This window comes from Tursiops truncatus, chromosome 6 (assembly GCF_011762595.2).
Source record: "Tursiops truncatus isolate mTurTru1 chromosome 6, mTurTru1.mat.Y, whole genome shotgun sequence".
NCBI lineage: Eukaryota > Metazoa > Chordata > Mammalia > Artiodactyla > Delphinidae > Tursiops > Tursiops truncatus.
The window spans coordinates 88,028,211-88,045,049 of NC_047039.1; the positions used below are offsets into that span (position 1 = coordinate 88,028,211).

The 16,839-nt window shown below is 38.0% G+C and overlaps 1 protein-coding gene across 7 annotated transcripts in view; it reads left to right on the forward strand.

Annotated features, from left to right (window-relative positions):
- Positions 1–16,839, forward strand: part of SLC44A1 (solute carrier family 44 member 1) — a 221,834-nt gene that overhangs the window by 38,026 nt on the left and 166,969 nt on the right. For all 7 annotated transcript variants that reach the window (XR_002179165.3, XR_012332617.1, XM_019948952.3 and 4 more), the window contains exon 2: positions 13,484–13,573. Coding sequence is in view for 5 of the 7 variants with exons in the window: in XM_019948952.3 (XP_019804511.1) it covers positions 13,484–13,573 (90 nt within the window). In the remaining 2 variants the exon portion in view is untranslated. The remainder of the gene's footprint in view (positions 1–13,483; positions 13,574–16,839) is intronic.

The following is a 16,839-nucleotide window of genomic DNA, read 5'->3' on the forward strand; positions in this document are numbered from 1 at the left end:
CTACTTGGTCTATTTTACCTTTTATTTCAGTTTTCTGCAACCTTGTTTCTCTTTTCCCCTTATGCTACCTACAGAGGAATTGAACTATTACATGAAAATCAGCACTTTATCTAGTAATTCTTGTAACTTCTGATTTCTCAGAAAAATGTTTGCTTTCATCAGATTTCATTGTTACCCAACTCTTTACCTTAGTTAAATTGTTCTGCTTTTATCTTGTCTACCTAATGGAACTGTATTAAAAGTGTTCGCATGGAGTCTATAATGAAATCAGTAGAACTCCATATGTGAGTGGCCAGAATGACCCCCTTTTCACATGATTTTTCTTATACATATAACAACTTTATTGATGTAATTCATATACCATACAATTTACCCATCTAAAGTGTACTATTCAATGGTTTTGAGTATGTTCACCAAGGTTTGATCATGACTGCAGTCAATTTTAGAACATTTTCATCATCCCCCAAAGAAACCCCATAGCCATTAGCAGTCATTCCCCATTTCCCCTTAACTCCCATCCAATCCTAGGCAAACACTAATCTATTTTCTGTTTCTACAGATTTACCTATTCTGGACATTTCATATAAATAGAATTATATAATATGTCCACTTTGGCTTCTTTCACTTATAAAGTTTTCAAGGTTCATCCATGTTGTAGTATTGTATCACTACTTCATTCCTTTTTAATCCAAAATGTATATTCCATGCTATGGATCTGCCACATTGTATGTATCTGTTCATCAGTTGATGGGCATTTGTATGTGCTTTCCTAATAGCAAAGTAGCATTTTAAGTACTATTACTCTTGAAATCCAAACAAGTGTTATGCAAAATATAGATGGAAGTTACAGAAGGCTAGGAAGAAACAACAGTTTGTTTCCACCGGTTAAACACCACTGCAGGTGTTTTCTTCAAATATCAACAGTAATATTTGGACATTATTTTTGAAATCAAAATACAAAATATGTTAATAATATCTTATTCTTGGTTATGTCCTATAATTTTCCTGTAAGAAGAAATATTAACCATGCAAAACATCAGTTTATATAAAATAAGCCACAGAATTTACTATAGTATTTTTGCTGTGCGTTTGACCCTTGAAACAACATGGGTTTGAACTGCATGGGTCCACTTATTTGCAGATATTTTTCAACAGTAAATACCACAGTTCTACATGATCCGTGGGTGGTTGAATTCTCAGATACAGAACCTCGGATAGGGATCCACATAACCTCAAATATGGATCCACGTAACCACAGATATGGGGGGGCTGACTATAAAGTTATATGCAGATTTTTGACTACATGGGGATAGGTGTCCCTAACCTTTGCATTGTTCAAGGGTCAACAGTAATTCTTATGCCTCTCATTTTCCTCTTTTCCTCCTCCCTTCCAATACCCATCTATCCACAGTGTCCATACAGGATATATATTTTTTTAATTTTTAAAAATCTTTAATTTTTTTTATTAACATGTAGTTAATTTACACGAACCCGTGTCCCCTGCATCGGCAGGCAGACTCTCAACCACTGCGCCACCAGGGAAGCCCCGTATTCTTTTTTATATTCTTTTCCATTCTGGTTTATCACAGGATACTGAATATAGTTCCCTGTGCTATACAGTAGGACCTTGTTGTTTATCCATTCTATATGTAATAGTTTGCATCTGCTAATCACGAACTCCCAGTCCATTCCACCCCTCCCCACCCTTGGCAACCACAAATCTGTTCCTTATGTCCACACAAGATATGTTAACCGTAGTAAGCAAGGCCGAGTGGGGTGATCATGGGCCTTAGGGCCCAACTACCTGCTTCACATCCCTGCTTTTTTAGTGCTTATTGGCTGTATGACTTGGGCAATTTACTTAACCCCTCTTTGTCTAGTTTTATCAGCAGAAAACTGGGAATAATATAATAGGATCGACCTTACTGGCTTGTGAAAATTAAATGAGTTAATATGGATAAAGTGTCTGGCACATGGCTTATGCTCACTGATACTAGCTATAGTCTGCATTTAGTGTTACAGTCATTAAGTACTCCAGATGAAACAGATTATTTTGGTAATCTTCTTAAGGTTGATCCATGACCTTTTTCTACCTTCAATAACATACATTTTTGTCTGTCATTTCAGCAACCCTCACATGTGAACTCAAATGAATTGTTTATTTATAGAAGGGAGGAAAGACAAGGTAAAACCTAGAGATGAGGAAGGTAAATTAGCAAGAGAACAGTAGAAAGGTGAAAGTAAACTAATGGGCTCTCGGAGTCCCAGCCTAGTTTTTCTCAGGTGGAACAATTATTTATTGAATGAATGGACTTTTTTTAAAATAATTTGGTTAACTGTGGTTTTAGGATTGATGTTTTCTTCAACTCCCTTAAAAAATTTGTGATATAAGAAGTCATTTCAGTCGCTCTTATTGTGTTATCATTTGAAAGTTACTATTTGTTTCTTATGTTTACCTCGATTATCTATAAAACTGTGCACTCAATTTCTCCCGGTTGTATTTCCTTTACAACTCATTTTTCACTTTCCAAGCACACATTTTAGAATGTATACAATATGGGAGCAGTTTTAAAATGTTTGAGATGATTGTTTGCGAGAATTCACTCTTTAAGATGATTCCTAGGGAGATTTTTCTCATAGCCCTTTGGGAAAGGATGTTAACAAACGGTTTAGGACCTGGTCTAGCCAGCAGCTTTACTTTAATCCTGAAAACAACAGTGGATGGTGTAGGGAGAATCATCTTTACCTTAGAATTGGGAAGATCGTGTCAGCTGATCATACTCCTATTTGGAAGAGGAGCTATGATTCACACCCAAGTATGTGTTCCTCCCTCCCACTACACTGGTGATTTCCTCTCTAATGTTTATTAGAGTGTATTACCTCTCTGACGTTGCCAGTTCTGCATTTTTCAGGAGAAATCTTGCTCTTGCCTAGGTGATTATCAGCATATGGCTTTCTAGTGAAGTTTGAAATGTTCTGATCTCCTGTCAATAAGTGTCAGATAGAATGACCTGAATATATTCTGGTAGTTTTCATTGTGCATCTATTTATAGCTGACACTATACTGAGGAAGTAGAAAAAGCATGATCTGAAGAAATGGGAGCTAATATTCCTCTTTTTTTGATATTTCTTCCATAATTAAATAGCGTTAATAGAAATCAAAATGAGAAAAATGCATTATAAGTCTAACTATTTAAAATCTGCACTATCCTCTTCTAATGCTTTTACATTTGCATATACTATTTTACAAATTGTGTCACTGGAGCGTGGCATAATTTCATACCATGTTTTTGAACACAGCTTTTTATCATTATCATTTTATATGTTACTGTGCAAAGTCTTCATAATTACCCTTATGATTGCTTAATATTCCATTCTCATTTTTAATTATTTTCTATTATAGATAGTTAATTTCTAATTTTTTCTCATAATATCACTATATTGGACATCTCACGTGCAGCTATTTTAATGTTTTAGATGATTTCTTTGGGTTTTTTAAATGTATCACCAAATTACTTTCCAAAGTGTCAAACCAATGTACATTGCGTTCAGTTTCAGCATAGTCTTTTTTTTTTAATTGAAGTGTAGTTGATGTACAATATTAAATAAGTTACAGGTGTATAATATAGTGATTCACAATTTTTAAAGGTTGTACTCCATTTATAGTTATTGTAAAATGTTGGCTGTATTCCCTGTGTTGTACAATATATACTTGTAGCTTATTTTATACCTAATGGTTGGTTCCTCTTAATCCCCTACCCCTATATTACCCCTCCCCCATCCCTCTCCCCACGGGTAACCACTAGTTTGTTCTCTATATCTGTGAGTCTGCTTCTTTTTTGTTACATTTACTCGTTTGTTGTATTTTTTTAGATTCCACATATAAGTGATATCAGTATCTGTCTGATATATTTCATTTAGCATTAATACCCTCCACGTCCATCCATGTTTTTGCAAATGGCAAGGTTTCATTCTTTTTTATGAGTTTCAGCATAGTCTTAAAGAGTGCTACCAGCCTTTACTTCTGAAAGTGTTTTTCAGTGGGAGCATCAATCCTAACCATGAACCCTTACGCTCTGGTTTCCAGAAATGTATTGTGAGAGAGGTTGGCACTGTCTGTATTCACGTCTCCCAGTCACTGTGTGACCAGATACATTTTGGAGAGTCTCACAGTAAGGTCTCAGAGAAGTCCTGCTCAAAAGACTAGATTTCATTAACTAGCATTTCCAAAACGTAGTTAAATCTGGAATTTATTTTTCTTACAGAACCTACTGACCAACATCTTTGGGAAATGTTATACTTTACAATATCTGTGGGAAAAGGAGGCAGACTGTGATGCAATAGAATGCTTTTTAAGGAAATGGTCTCATGCAGGAGAGGCAGTGAGGATGTTTGCTCTAACATTATGCTACTTGAATGGTAAAAGACCTCACCTTGTTCATTCATCCATTAAATAAATTTGCTGAGAGCCTATTATGGGCTAGACGCTGTTCATCTACTGGGGATATAGCAGTGAATAAAACCCAACAAGTCCCTGCCTGAAGTAGGCAGTAAGGTAGGAAGAATGGCCATTATATGTTCAGCCACTTAGGGTAAGATTCTACTTCCATGTGGAATAGGCTTTCACTTGAAGAATATTAAGTACTTACTGATCCCTGATTTAAACAAAAAATAGAAACATTATCCTTACCCTCAAAAAGTTCGTAATCTACTGGGGAAGCAAATAATTATAATGTGAAATAATAATTACGGTGATGGTGGTGTGTACACAGTGTGTTATAGGAACACGAAAGGAATGTAATCTATATTTTTGTAAATTATTTAACTGTGATAAGTATTTGTTCCCTTGAGAGTTCTTAGGCACTGCCACAGAACTGAACATATATTTATTTCTGTGCACAACTGCTATGGACTAAAAACTCTTCATTGGCAAAGATGAGATCTAATTTTGATTTAAGACATAAACTTACTCATTTCCACTCACCTCTTAGCTATGTATATGATCAGTGTAGTCTTCATGTTTCTTCTCCATAAGTCATCATTGTCTTCATAAGTCAGTTCTTAGCCATTCCATCAAGGAAAGGAAGCAAGATTGGAATGACAGTCCTGTTTTGAGTACCTATGAATTCCTGCTTTAAAAGAAAGGGTTACAGTATAGCAAGAAAAGTCAGTAAATCCGTTAGCTATATGGAAACTGGCTGTACTGTAGCAGGTTGGAGGTGCAAAGTACAATTCTGGTCCTTTCAGTCTGCCCTTGGTGTCACCAAGTACTGAAGATGTTCTGACACTTGTAGGATGTGATGGGGGGGAATGAAGCCCATGAAAACTGTATAATTAGAATAAAACCAAATAGTAATTTTAAATTAAAAACATTGCTTACAAATGATTCAGAAGAAAGGCACGTTAGAAATACTATTAGAGGATTACAGATAAGGCTTATCTGTATAACTTTGATCATGTTTCATTGGTCATGGAGGTAAAAGATGCTATTAGCTATGTTGCAGGACAGGAGGAACGTGGCCTCTGCCCAGTAATTGTCATGTGCTTGTGTGCAAGAAAGACAGCCCCTGAGAAGTCTGATGGAAGAAGGACAACTCTAACAGACCCACAGTTACTTTTTTTTAGGGCATTCAGGGAAAGAATGAAGTCATAGGCAACATATCTCCCATGATCTTTCTGTCACTGTGTAAATACATAACTCAGAGCAGCTCTAGTTGCCATTTCCCCCTTTTTCCTTAAATAGATGAATGTTTGTGATTTAGCATAAAGTTCATGAACTAAGAGAAGCAGTTGGACACAGATGCCTGTATCTTTCCACTCAATGTATCTTATTACCTTTAACTGCCTGTTAAAATCACAGCTCTTATTTTTACCTTGCAAGTATGAATTGCCATCGCCAAGCTTAGCGAATGAAATGGGCTACTTGTGGCAACTGTAAGGAGTTATGCACTCCAAATCCTTGAGAGAGCTTTCCCAAGGACAGGCAACGTCTTTCAAAATCCTATTACAAGATTTTAGTTTCAGGTGCTATGAACAGAAAGTTGAAAGCCTCCATGTTTTACTGCTACCCAACTTCATCAGGTCTGCTCACTCTATTCAGGAGTGTGGCAAAAATGATACACATTAGCTCTTTTATTCTTTTGTTACTACTCTGCACAAATAAAAGCATTTTGGGGAATTTAATGAACCACTATGTCCTTGGAGGGAGCTTTGAAGATTTGGAGTGTATGAATATTGGAGGTTTTTGTGTAAAACAGATGGGCATGAACAAAATGACGTCCTCACAGATAGCCCAGTGCTTGCGACATATGTACTTACTTAGATCACAAATGTCTGTAGCAGTGACCTTGGAGATGCATTCAGTGACTGCTTTAGAGGCTTTCTAGTTGTGCCACGGAGTAGCTGGGAAATGAAAACTAAAGTAGAGCCGCTGGACAGGGTACTAGGTAAAGACAGTTGTACTAGGTAAATGACAGGGAGCCTGTAGTTCTTTAGCCCATCAGAAATTCCAATTTGTAGCAACTCTGGATGTATGCGACAAGATAGTACTTAACTCAGTATTAGTAGGAACCTCACCAATGACATCAACATGAAAATATTATTCTAGTAGCTTAGTTAAGTATAGCCCTGCACTAATTGTTCCAGAAAACAAAGGAAGATACGTTTTCTCTTTTCCAAAACTGAAAGGCTCCTTTCTAACTGGAGCAGCCATAAAATGTAGTACAGAGAAATCTAATGGGTACAAAGTGAGGAAAATGGCTGATTTTTGTTTTTTTAAACCAACTTAATGTTCTGTTTGTTTACTACTAAACATTTCTGAGTGGAATAATTCTTATTTGGCAGTCAATATTTCCCCATCATAGGTAGCGAGAATTTTTAGTATGTTTTGGGCACAAAAACACATTCTATTTTAGACAACAGAGGATCATTTTTTAGTGTTTGCTTCAGAAGTTTATGAGGTAATTTCAATAAATCTTGCAAATGTTTGCTTAATGGTTCCCTATCTCTATTCCTGCAGTACTTTTTACACATCTCTATTTTGGCATCACTCACATTATCAGTCCTTAGTTTGCCTGTCTTGCTAAACTAGAGCTCTGTAAGGGTAGGGGCTATTGTACATGGCTTTGGATCTCAGGTTCTTTGTGTGGTGCTCAGTATTTATTTGAAAAACCAACAGAATGCTTAAGAGTATTACCTGACAAATTAAGTAACTTCTTAGTATAACTGACAGTACCATTTTTTTTAAGCACATTTTTCATTATTTTCAAACCATGTTTACAAAAATCTGGTGTATCAAGGAAAGACTCATAGCATTAGGTAATACTGTTACTAGATTACGATAAGAATCTTTTGGGAATCTTTGTACATCTGTCTTAATTAGGAGAGAGTCATACAGACAGTATGCAGAGCATAGAAAGAGGGCAGGGAGCATTTAATCTTTGCCATTAGGTATTGCCTAGATCTTCTGACTTCCTGGATTTTGGACCCTACTTGTTTCCGTATTTGAGACCTAGCTGACTCTTTCTGTCTTAACTCTGGATTGTTGCTGTTGCCTCTCTGATCCTTTTATATCTTCCTGATCCAGCCAGCCCTGCCTACTTCTGTGAACTAGATTCACATCTGCCAGACCTTTTCCTACCTGATTTGTTCCCTGGCTTGGCCCACACTGCCAGCCCTATTACTGCTGATGCCCTCCAGTGATGCCTGATTTGACTAACTGATTGTAACATATCACTTGTCAAAATCTTTGTGTGTGACTATTATCTAAAAAAACAGTTACTCAACAACTGTGTCTTCATTAGGAACAACATGGAAATTTTATTTTATTTAATTAATTAATTTATTTATTATTTTATTTTTGGCTGCGTTGGCTCCTGGCCGCTGCGCGCTGGCTTTCTCCAGCTGCGGTGAGCGGGGCTGCTCTTTGCTGCGGTGCGTGGGCCTCCCATTGCAGTGTCCACCCCCGTTGCGGAGCGCGGGCTCTAGGCGCCCGGCCTTCTGTAGTTGTGGCATGTGGGCTCAGCAGCCGTGGCTCGCGGGCTCCAGAGCGCAGGCTCAGCAGTTGTGGCTCACAGGCTCAGGTGCTCCGTGGCATGTGGGATCCTCCCGGACCAGGGACCAAACCCGTGTCCCTTGCATTGGCAGGCCGATTCCCAACCACTGCACCACCTGGGAATTCCCAACATGGAAATTTAAGACAAAACGTTTTATAGGTTTATTTCCTAAAAAAATACACACCTCTTTCGTATCAAATTCACCAGAAGGTCTTGGTTTTAGCTATTAGGGTTCATAGTGAATGTGAAGTCTAGGATATATATAGTTGCCTGTACTATGACTTCTGTAAGATACTATGGAAAAAAAAATTTTTTAAATCTATGATGTAGAAAATGTAGGAAGGAATGTGAAGATGTTAAATATTGTTCCTCCCTAACTTTAAGGATATGAATATAATACAAACATAAGGCATACATCAGCTGTGTCTGACTTAGATTTATTTTTTATGGTCTAATACTAACATTAAAAATTGTAATTCTGCTTTCTAGGTTATTGATCTTGTAGAGTGTGCAAGAAGACTGTAATGAGAATGTTGTTATACACATATATTCACACGCTTATTTTTAAAATACTTTATTATGGAAAATTTCAAAACTTCATTTTACAAGTCTTTATTTCTTTGTGTATATCCAAGTTTGTGTCGTATCATATTCTTTCGGCCTGAAGAGCATTAACATTTTTTGTACTTCGGGTTTGCTGCTGATAAATTCTCTTAGGTTTTCATTGAAAAAGTCTTCATTTCTGAGAGACATTTTCTCTGGGTATAGAATTCTGAGTTAATAATGTTTTTGCTTTTCTTTTTAATTCTTTCAGTAATTTAAAGATGTCATTCCATGGTTTTTTGCTTTGCATAGTTTCTGATAAGAAGTTTGCGTCATCGTTGCTTCTCTGATTATAGTGTGCCTTTTCCTCCCTCTTGCTGCCATCAAGATTATGTCTTTATACTTGGTTTTCAACATTTTGGATATAGTTTGTGTAGGATGTGTTTGTGTGTGTGTATGCAGGCATGTGTGTGTTGTATTTATTCTGCTTGGGATTCTCTTAGCTTCTTGGATCTGTGCTTTGATTTCTTTTGTTGTTTTTGGAAAATTCTCAGTCATTATTTCTTTATTCATTCCCTATGCTCCCTTTAATCTTCTTTTGGGATTCCAATTACACATATGTTAGACCGTTTGCTATTATCCTGTAGTTCTTGGATGTTCCGTTCTGGGTTAATTTTCATTCTCTTTTTCTTTGTGTTTCACTTTGGGTAATTTCTATTGACCTGTCCTTGAATTTATTGATTCTTTCCTTGGCAGTGTCTAGTCTACTGATGAGCCAGACAAAGGCATTCTTCATCTCTGTTACCATGGTTTTTTTTTTTTTTTTTTTTTTTGCGGTACACGGGCCTCCCAATGCCGTGGCCTCTCCCGTTGCGGAGCACAGGCTCCGGACGCGCAGGCTCAGCGGCCATGGCTCACGGGCCCAGCCGCTCCGCAGCATGTGGGATCCTCCCGGACCGGGGCACGAACCCGCGTCCCCTGCATCAGCAGGCGGACTCTCAACCACTGCGCCACCAGGGAAGCCCTACCATGGTTTTTTATTTTTAGCATTTTCTTAACTCTTTCTTATAGTTTCCATCTCTCTGCTAGAGTTTGAGGACTCAGGTTTCAGTAATGAATTTTCCACTTATTTTCTTTGAACCTTGGTTTTCTCTTTTACAGAGCAGCAAAACTGGGAATATATAATAACAACTAACAGAATTGTTTTGAAGATCAAAACAATTGATCTTGGGCAAGTCAGGCAAGTCCCTTCCTTTCCTTTCCCTAGGTCACTTAAAGGCATAGACTGTATGATTACCTTGGTCCTATTTAGTTCCTGAATTGTAAGATTCTGTGAATGGAAAGGGACCTAACATTGATTGACAGCCTTTATTAACCTCATGTAGAATTTGAGAAAGGGATAAAAATCACATTTAAAAAGTGCTTTTGCAAAACATTTTACTTTTGCTAAGTCTATGTGGATTTTAATTGGAAGAAACAGACAGCATTAAATCCAGTTACCACTTGGTTAAGTCTGTTAAAGAATCATTAAATTCTTTCAACTGTTGGGTTTCCTGACTTGCTTGAAAAATTTCATGGCTCATAAAACATCTCTCTTTTTCGCTGTGCCTATAGGATTTTAAATTATTGGGTTGGCTCCCAAATTTTGCTGTGTGAGGAAAAACTAATGGAGGTGTTTTTGCTCTTTACTGACTAGTGCAAAATGAATGATATTTTCATCAGATTTGGTTTTGTGGCCACAGACCTGGGTTCAAATCCTGGTTGCACAGTTGTGGAACCTTGGTCTGATTACTTAACTTTTTTTTTTTTTTTGCTTTTTAAAATTTATTTATTTATTTTTGGCTGTGTTGGGTCTTCGTTTCTGTGTGAGGGCTTTCTCTAGTTGTGGCAAGCGGGGGCCACTCTTCATCGCGGTGCACAGGTCTCTCGCTATCGCGGCCTCTCTTGTTGCGGAGCACAGGCTCCAGACGCGCAGGCTCAGTAGTTGTGGCTCACGGGCCTAGTTGCTCCGCGGCATGTGGGATCTTTCCAGACCAGGGCTTGAACCCGTGTCCCCTGCATTAGCAGGCAGACTCTCAACCACTGCGCCACCAGGGAAGCCCCTGATTACTTAACTTTTGAGCCTGAGTTTCCTTAGCTGTGAAATAGGGATGATACATACATCAGAGAGCTATTTTGAAAGTAATGTGTATAAAGCTTTGGGTATAGTGCCTACTTAATAGTAATCAATAACTGAAAGCATTAAAAACAGTAGCTAAAATGAAAGATGCCACCATTAAGTCAGAATTTTAGTAATAGAAGGGGAAAAGGTGAATTTAATATTCCTTCTGTCCTTTTAGTGGAAAGGTCCACCTGGTAAAGGGATATTTTTACAATAGCGAGAAGGTTAACTGAAAAGTGAGTATTGACAAATAAGAATTATAACCAAGAATTAGTGCTTACTGTGTGACAGATGCTCACATTTAATCCTCAGAATAGCCTATGAGGTAAGCTGCCCCTCCTGGAGAAGCCTTTCTTTATCTGAGTGAGGTGACTACCTCCTTTTTTTGTATTCTTCTACTCCGTGTTGTACTCTATGTTTTATAAATGTAACCCCTACCCCTTCTCCATTTCTCATCCCCAGTGAAAGGTTTTCTATGTATTTGGCCCAGAAGTGGCCCACAGTTAAGTTGACTGTTGAGATATTGAATCTTTGTGTTTTTCTGGTCAAAATGAAATTCTACCTTCTTTATGTTATAGGTAAAAATTTAAGCATTAAAAGCTGAATGTTGGTCTGAAGTAAAAATACGAAGAAAATAGTTGTGGATAAAGAAAATGCTCAATCAGTCTGAGACTTGTCCGCACCCCCCTCCGCTGCCTTCCCCTAATACATACTGTTTGTTAAGATAAACAAATATAGTATTTCAAAGTAGCCATTGCTCTGGAAATCACCTTAGAGTAAATGTAATGAATTTCAAAGATGTGTCCAAGTTCTGTGTTTGTAAGTAATTTTACTATAATGGGTATTATTCAAGCTTGAAATTATTTAATACAAAGAAACATTCTTTATTCATACTATGAACAACTGTCTTCCAAAACACAGACCACAATGCGTGCATTCTTATTTGAATAACACAGGGAATAATGTCAAATTATTTTTGCAGTTTTTTTGTCATTGCACAAATTTTCACAAAACTGCATTCCTGACCATAGATTTTTAGAGTTGGAAGGAACCTAAGAGATTTAATCTCACTTCTTCCTGCCACCCAGGGAGATGAAGCGTTTTATCTAAAGTCATGTAGCTAACTAATGACAGAGCCAAGGAGAGGACAGAGTCCTTTATCCAGTTGCCATAGTGTTATATTCCTCTGGAAAACACTGCCTACTCGCTCTTGGTTTTTAATGCTAGTTAGAGCCTTGGCGTGAGGTTTTTCTCCATGACTAACTAGTGCTCTTTTGTTTTCTTGTGTGGGTGTCTGGGAACAAGCTATCGAGGGTGGTGGTTTTTGTTGTTGTTTGTGAAAACCTAACAGTGTATAAGACACTGAGGAAGGGAAAGGCATTTGTCTGGTTAGCATTTAGGGGTCAGGAAGGAGTGTTTGTAGCTCCAGCGCTTTGCCCTCAGTGTCCATAGGCAGGTATTTTAAAGTTGGGTTTCATAACCTGGGGTCTGAATTCCCTAAACTTTTAAGAAAATTATGCAACTTAGTTATGCTTATCTCCTAAGAAAAGAATCTGTAGCTTTCATCAGGTTGTCAAAGTTAAAAACTGGTTTAGAAGGAGAGAAAGCTAAGCAAACCTGATTAAGAACTGGGTCCCCACTCTTGAACTCTACGTACTAATTATACTAGAGGGCTCTCTTATCTTCTTACCACACCTTGTGCTGCTGTCCTTTCCTACTGACAGGCCTTCTCCGGATAGCTTCCTGGACCTTGTCATGGAAGCCACTGGAGGCCCTGGCCTTCTTTTTGCAGGAACTTTTCCCATAAGTTTCCCAAGGCTACCTTCTCTCTCCCTTCTCTGCTTACTGTTTCCAGGAAAAGGTGTGAGACTCAGGGATTTTTGTTCATTAGAAAGCTCAAGAGTGTTATTTCAGTTACATTCTGGTTAAAGGGAATTTGTGAGCTGATTTGAGAACCTAAGACTATCGCTGTATGAAAAAAAAATGCATTCAATTCCAATCAATACTTTGCAAGTTAACTTTTAGAATGCCTTTAGCTTTTTAGTTAGGGAATCTTTGTGTTTGATCTAAAAACTCTTTACACTTTCTAAAAACAGAATGAAAATCTGTGGATGGTGGTTTAGGAGTTGCCCAGATCTGTCTGTAAAAGTGTTTTAATTTAGTTTTTTGTTCCTGAATTTTATTAGACTTAGAAGAGTCTACCCCTCAATAGGAATTCATAATTAAAGAGCTTCCTTCCTAGATGAGAACATGTAGAAAGCACGTTCTACATTTTTAAGTCTAGCCTCTGGACATACAAAGAAAAAGCTACCACCAAGATTGATGTTGGAAGAATTTGTTTGTTTATTAATTTAAAAAAGCCCTTACTAAGTATATACCATGAACCCTCAAGCATCATGTTGGACGCTGGGAAATGAGAAGTGGCCTCTTCCTTTGCAAAGTTCATGCTCTGCTAGGGGCACAGCTCAATCAATAATAATTCAGCATGCTAACTGCTCTAATAGAGGTACCAAAACAGCATTGGAATCAATCCTGGCCAGGAAGAGAGGTGGGTGTTAGGGTAAAATTCACAGAAAGGTGACAAATATTTGAGGTTCCTATTGAACTGAAAGGGTCAATAGGAATTTGTCAGGAAAAGAAGGGATCTAGGTATCGATGGCATGTTTGCACCTTCCTAACTTTAACTAAAATTCACATTTACCACTCTCTTTGTGTTTTCAATTAGAGCTCCAAACGAGAATGGAAGCCACTGGAGGACCGTTGTTGCACAGACATACCGTGGCTGCTGCTTTTTATCCTGTTCTGCATTGGGATGGTAAGAAACTCACAGAGCCTCAGAACCTGAACTCATGATCCGAGGGGATGACGGGGAGTTAGTTTAAAGAGGGAACTTGTTATTTATTTATTTATATCTGTAAATAAATAAATAATCCCTCTTGAATTGCTTACATCTGGAAGTCCTAGGATACCATTGAAGCAGGTTATTTTTCCCCATACAGTTAAGTGGTATTTGGTACCCCTTGACCTTTTTTTTTTTTTTTTTTTTGGTTTGCATGAAAACTGTGATCAAAATTAAGGAATAATTGAAACTCTATGTCTTTGACTAGCCCATTTCAGAAAGCCAGGTCATTTGACCAAAATATCCGTGAACTATGATCTCGATGGGATGGTGAGCAGAGCAATGGTCATGGGGTCAAGTCCTGAGTATTCATCCAACCCAGTCACACAAACCTGATGGTTATTTTTGTGCCATTCAGTTTCCTTTCAGGGACTTGGTGTTCTTTTGTATAAAATTAGAGGTTTTGCTAGATGATATCTACAGTGCTTCCAGTTCTGAAATCTTTTAGTTCTTCCTAGAAGGAGGCTGGTTTCTCCCTGCTTCTTCCTCCTTCGACCCATACTAGGCTCCTGCTGCCTGCTGTGTCTACTGTAATAAGTGGCATCTCTCAGTCAGAGGTCACGGGAGCTGGTGATTTTCCAGTGGGTGCGGAGGATGGAGGAGCAGAGTGCAAAGTGCTGGGGCTGTGCTTACTCAGATTGCATCCCTGCTCTACCCTGCAGGGGTTTCCACACAGGGTTCAGGGACTTTAGTGTCACTGCCACCAGTGCTGGAAAAAAGGTAGAAAGCAGCTGTTTTAGAGCTAGCCGATATTTCGAGCTAGCAAGGACTTAGAAATCCTCATCTGGTGCATCACCCTCATTATATACGTTAAGAACATCAGACCCCAGAGATGATAATGAACATCCCAAGGCCACACTGTTAGTGAATGGCAGAGTTGGGAACAGAGCCCAGGACTCTTTACCTTCCAGGCCAGTGCTCTTTTCTGCCACTTAGTTTCCTCTCCCTCGAGGGGATCAGGGGATCACGCAGACAGTATTGTTCTCTCTTTCCTTAGGCTTTGCAGCTGGAAACACAATCATGCTACCTCAGGCACCTTTTTTTTTTCACTCAAGTGTGAGTGTATTTAACCTCCTTTTTCCCATACCTTTTTTTTTTTTTTTTAAGGAATCTTGTTATTTTTTATTTATTACTACTTTTTAGGTAATCCTATTCTGTGTCTCTCTGCGGCTGTCCACCTCAAAAATGTCATTTGAGAAGCACAGAACAACCCTATTCATGGCTAATGGGCATAAGTGTAGGCACCAGTCCAGCTCCTGAATCAAGGAAAAGAAAGCAGTGAACTCTGATGAGATATAATAAATCCAGTAAAATAAAGAGTGTTAGTTTTAAAGATAATAGACAGCTCAGTTTCATCAAATCTAGGATATTTAGAAAACATCAAAATACCCGTTTCCTAACTTAGGACTTGTAAGATGTTGTTCAAGAGTCTGCTTAGTTTAATGGAGTAGCAACTGAAATGCAGCATCAGAGTGTGGAGGACATTCTTTGCTAACAGAACTAGTCCACAACCTCTCCCCACCCCTGAATTTCACCCTGGGATAAATAGCAGCTGACCTTTCAAAATTATGTTTATAAAAATATGTACCTGCCACCCGAGGTGCTTTTGATTTTCTGTGCTAAAATAGCTCAGGAAAGTGCAATCATTAATGTTAATAGGCTGATTTGGGAGTGACCAGAGAGTAAGGAGCCATTTGTTTACTGAAACGTTGTAATGCAATGGTAATTAATATACTGTTAATTTCAGTGTGATGGTAATTAAGACCCACTGTGTGTACTTTTAAATGCAGGCATAGCATTATTTGTTTTGGAATGATTCTTTTTATGGATTACCATCTTGGAGCTGAGCTAACATCAAATTTTGCCATGTGGAAACTGGAGAAATCTCAAAGTTCTGTTGCACACCTTACTGGAACAACAATAGACCAGAGTTTTTTTTTGGTCTTCTGAGAATGTGTTTTGTATGTTTTTTAAAAGTTGTATTTTGTTTTTGCCTTTGGATTTCATTCCATAGTACCTTTCAGAGAAACATTCAACAAATATTTTTTGAGGATTATCATGGGCTTGATGCATTCATATATGTATTTATCTCACTAAATTCTCCCAGTTACACTATGAAATGGGTTTTATCCCTAGTTTACAGGCAAAGTGTAGTGAGATTAAGTATTAGCTTATCTAAGAATATACTGCTGCCCATGAAAGGCAAAAATAGAATAGGAACCGGAACTTTCTGCCTATATTCTTTTCAGCTAGTGGCCCAGTTGCTTCTGCTTTTATAGTCAATCTTTGCAGCCCATTACTCAAACTATATCTTTACTCACTGCCCTTACTTGCAGTTCTTTGCTCACTCCTTGGTATCTATTCTGTAGTTCTGAAATATTTTAAGATCTTGTCATCTTTTACTCATTTTCACCATTAAATCTTTTTATTTATACATGTTCATCTCGTCATAAATACTTGTACTTCTCTTTTATTTCTTCCCTTACTTTTAAGGTTTTTCCATGCTTGTCTAGAGCTTAGAGTATTTTTCAAAGTAAATTGCTATCAGCCTTTGTGAGAGCTATCGTCTTCCACATTCAAACTTATTCAATATTTTGAAATTATTGGACATATGCTTACCCTGTTCTAAAAAATTACATGTAGCATTGTACTTCTAAATTTTTATTTTCCATTAAGATAGTAAACAAGTGGTTCTTAACACTAGCTGCATATTGGAATTAGCTGGTATTAGAATAAAAATACTCGTTCCTGGGCCCCACCCCAGTGAATCTGATTTAATCTCTATGGTTCTAATGTTCAGCCAGTGTTGAGACCCACTGTTGTAGGCACTGATAAACTACTGAAGAGGTTTAAGCAAGAAATGATATGTCTGGGTTTAGAAACATGGCCCTGGTAGCCAAAATAAATGTAAAGTCATTGTAAAGAGGGAAGAGATTTCAGGCCAACAGTTCAGAGGCTGATGCAACAGTTCAGATGAGTCTAGATAAGAGGTGAAAAACCTGAAATAAGGAAATAGTAAAGGAGAGGAGAGAGAGTGAAGGAGCGGGATCAATAATATTTGGTGTCACCAGTGTTGCGGGCAAGTGGGAAACAGATAAAGGATGACTAAGAGATTCTTGTGTTATGGGTTCTGCGTAAGCTTTTTCAGCTCAAATCCTACTCCAGCCCCTTGTAGGTTCCAA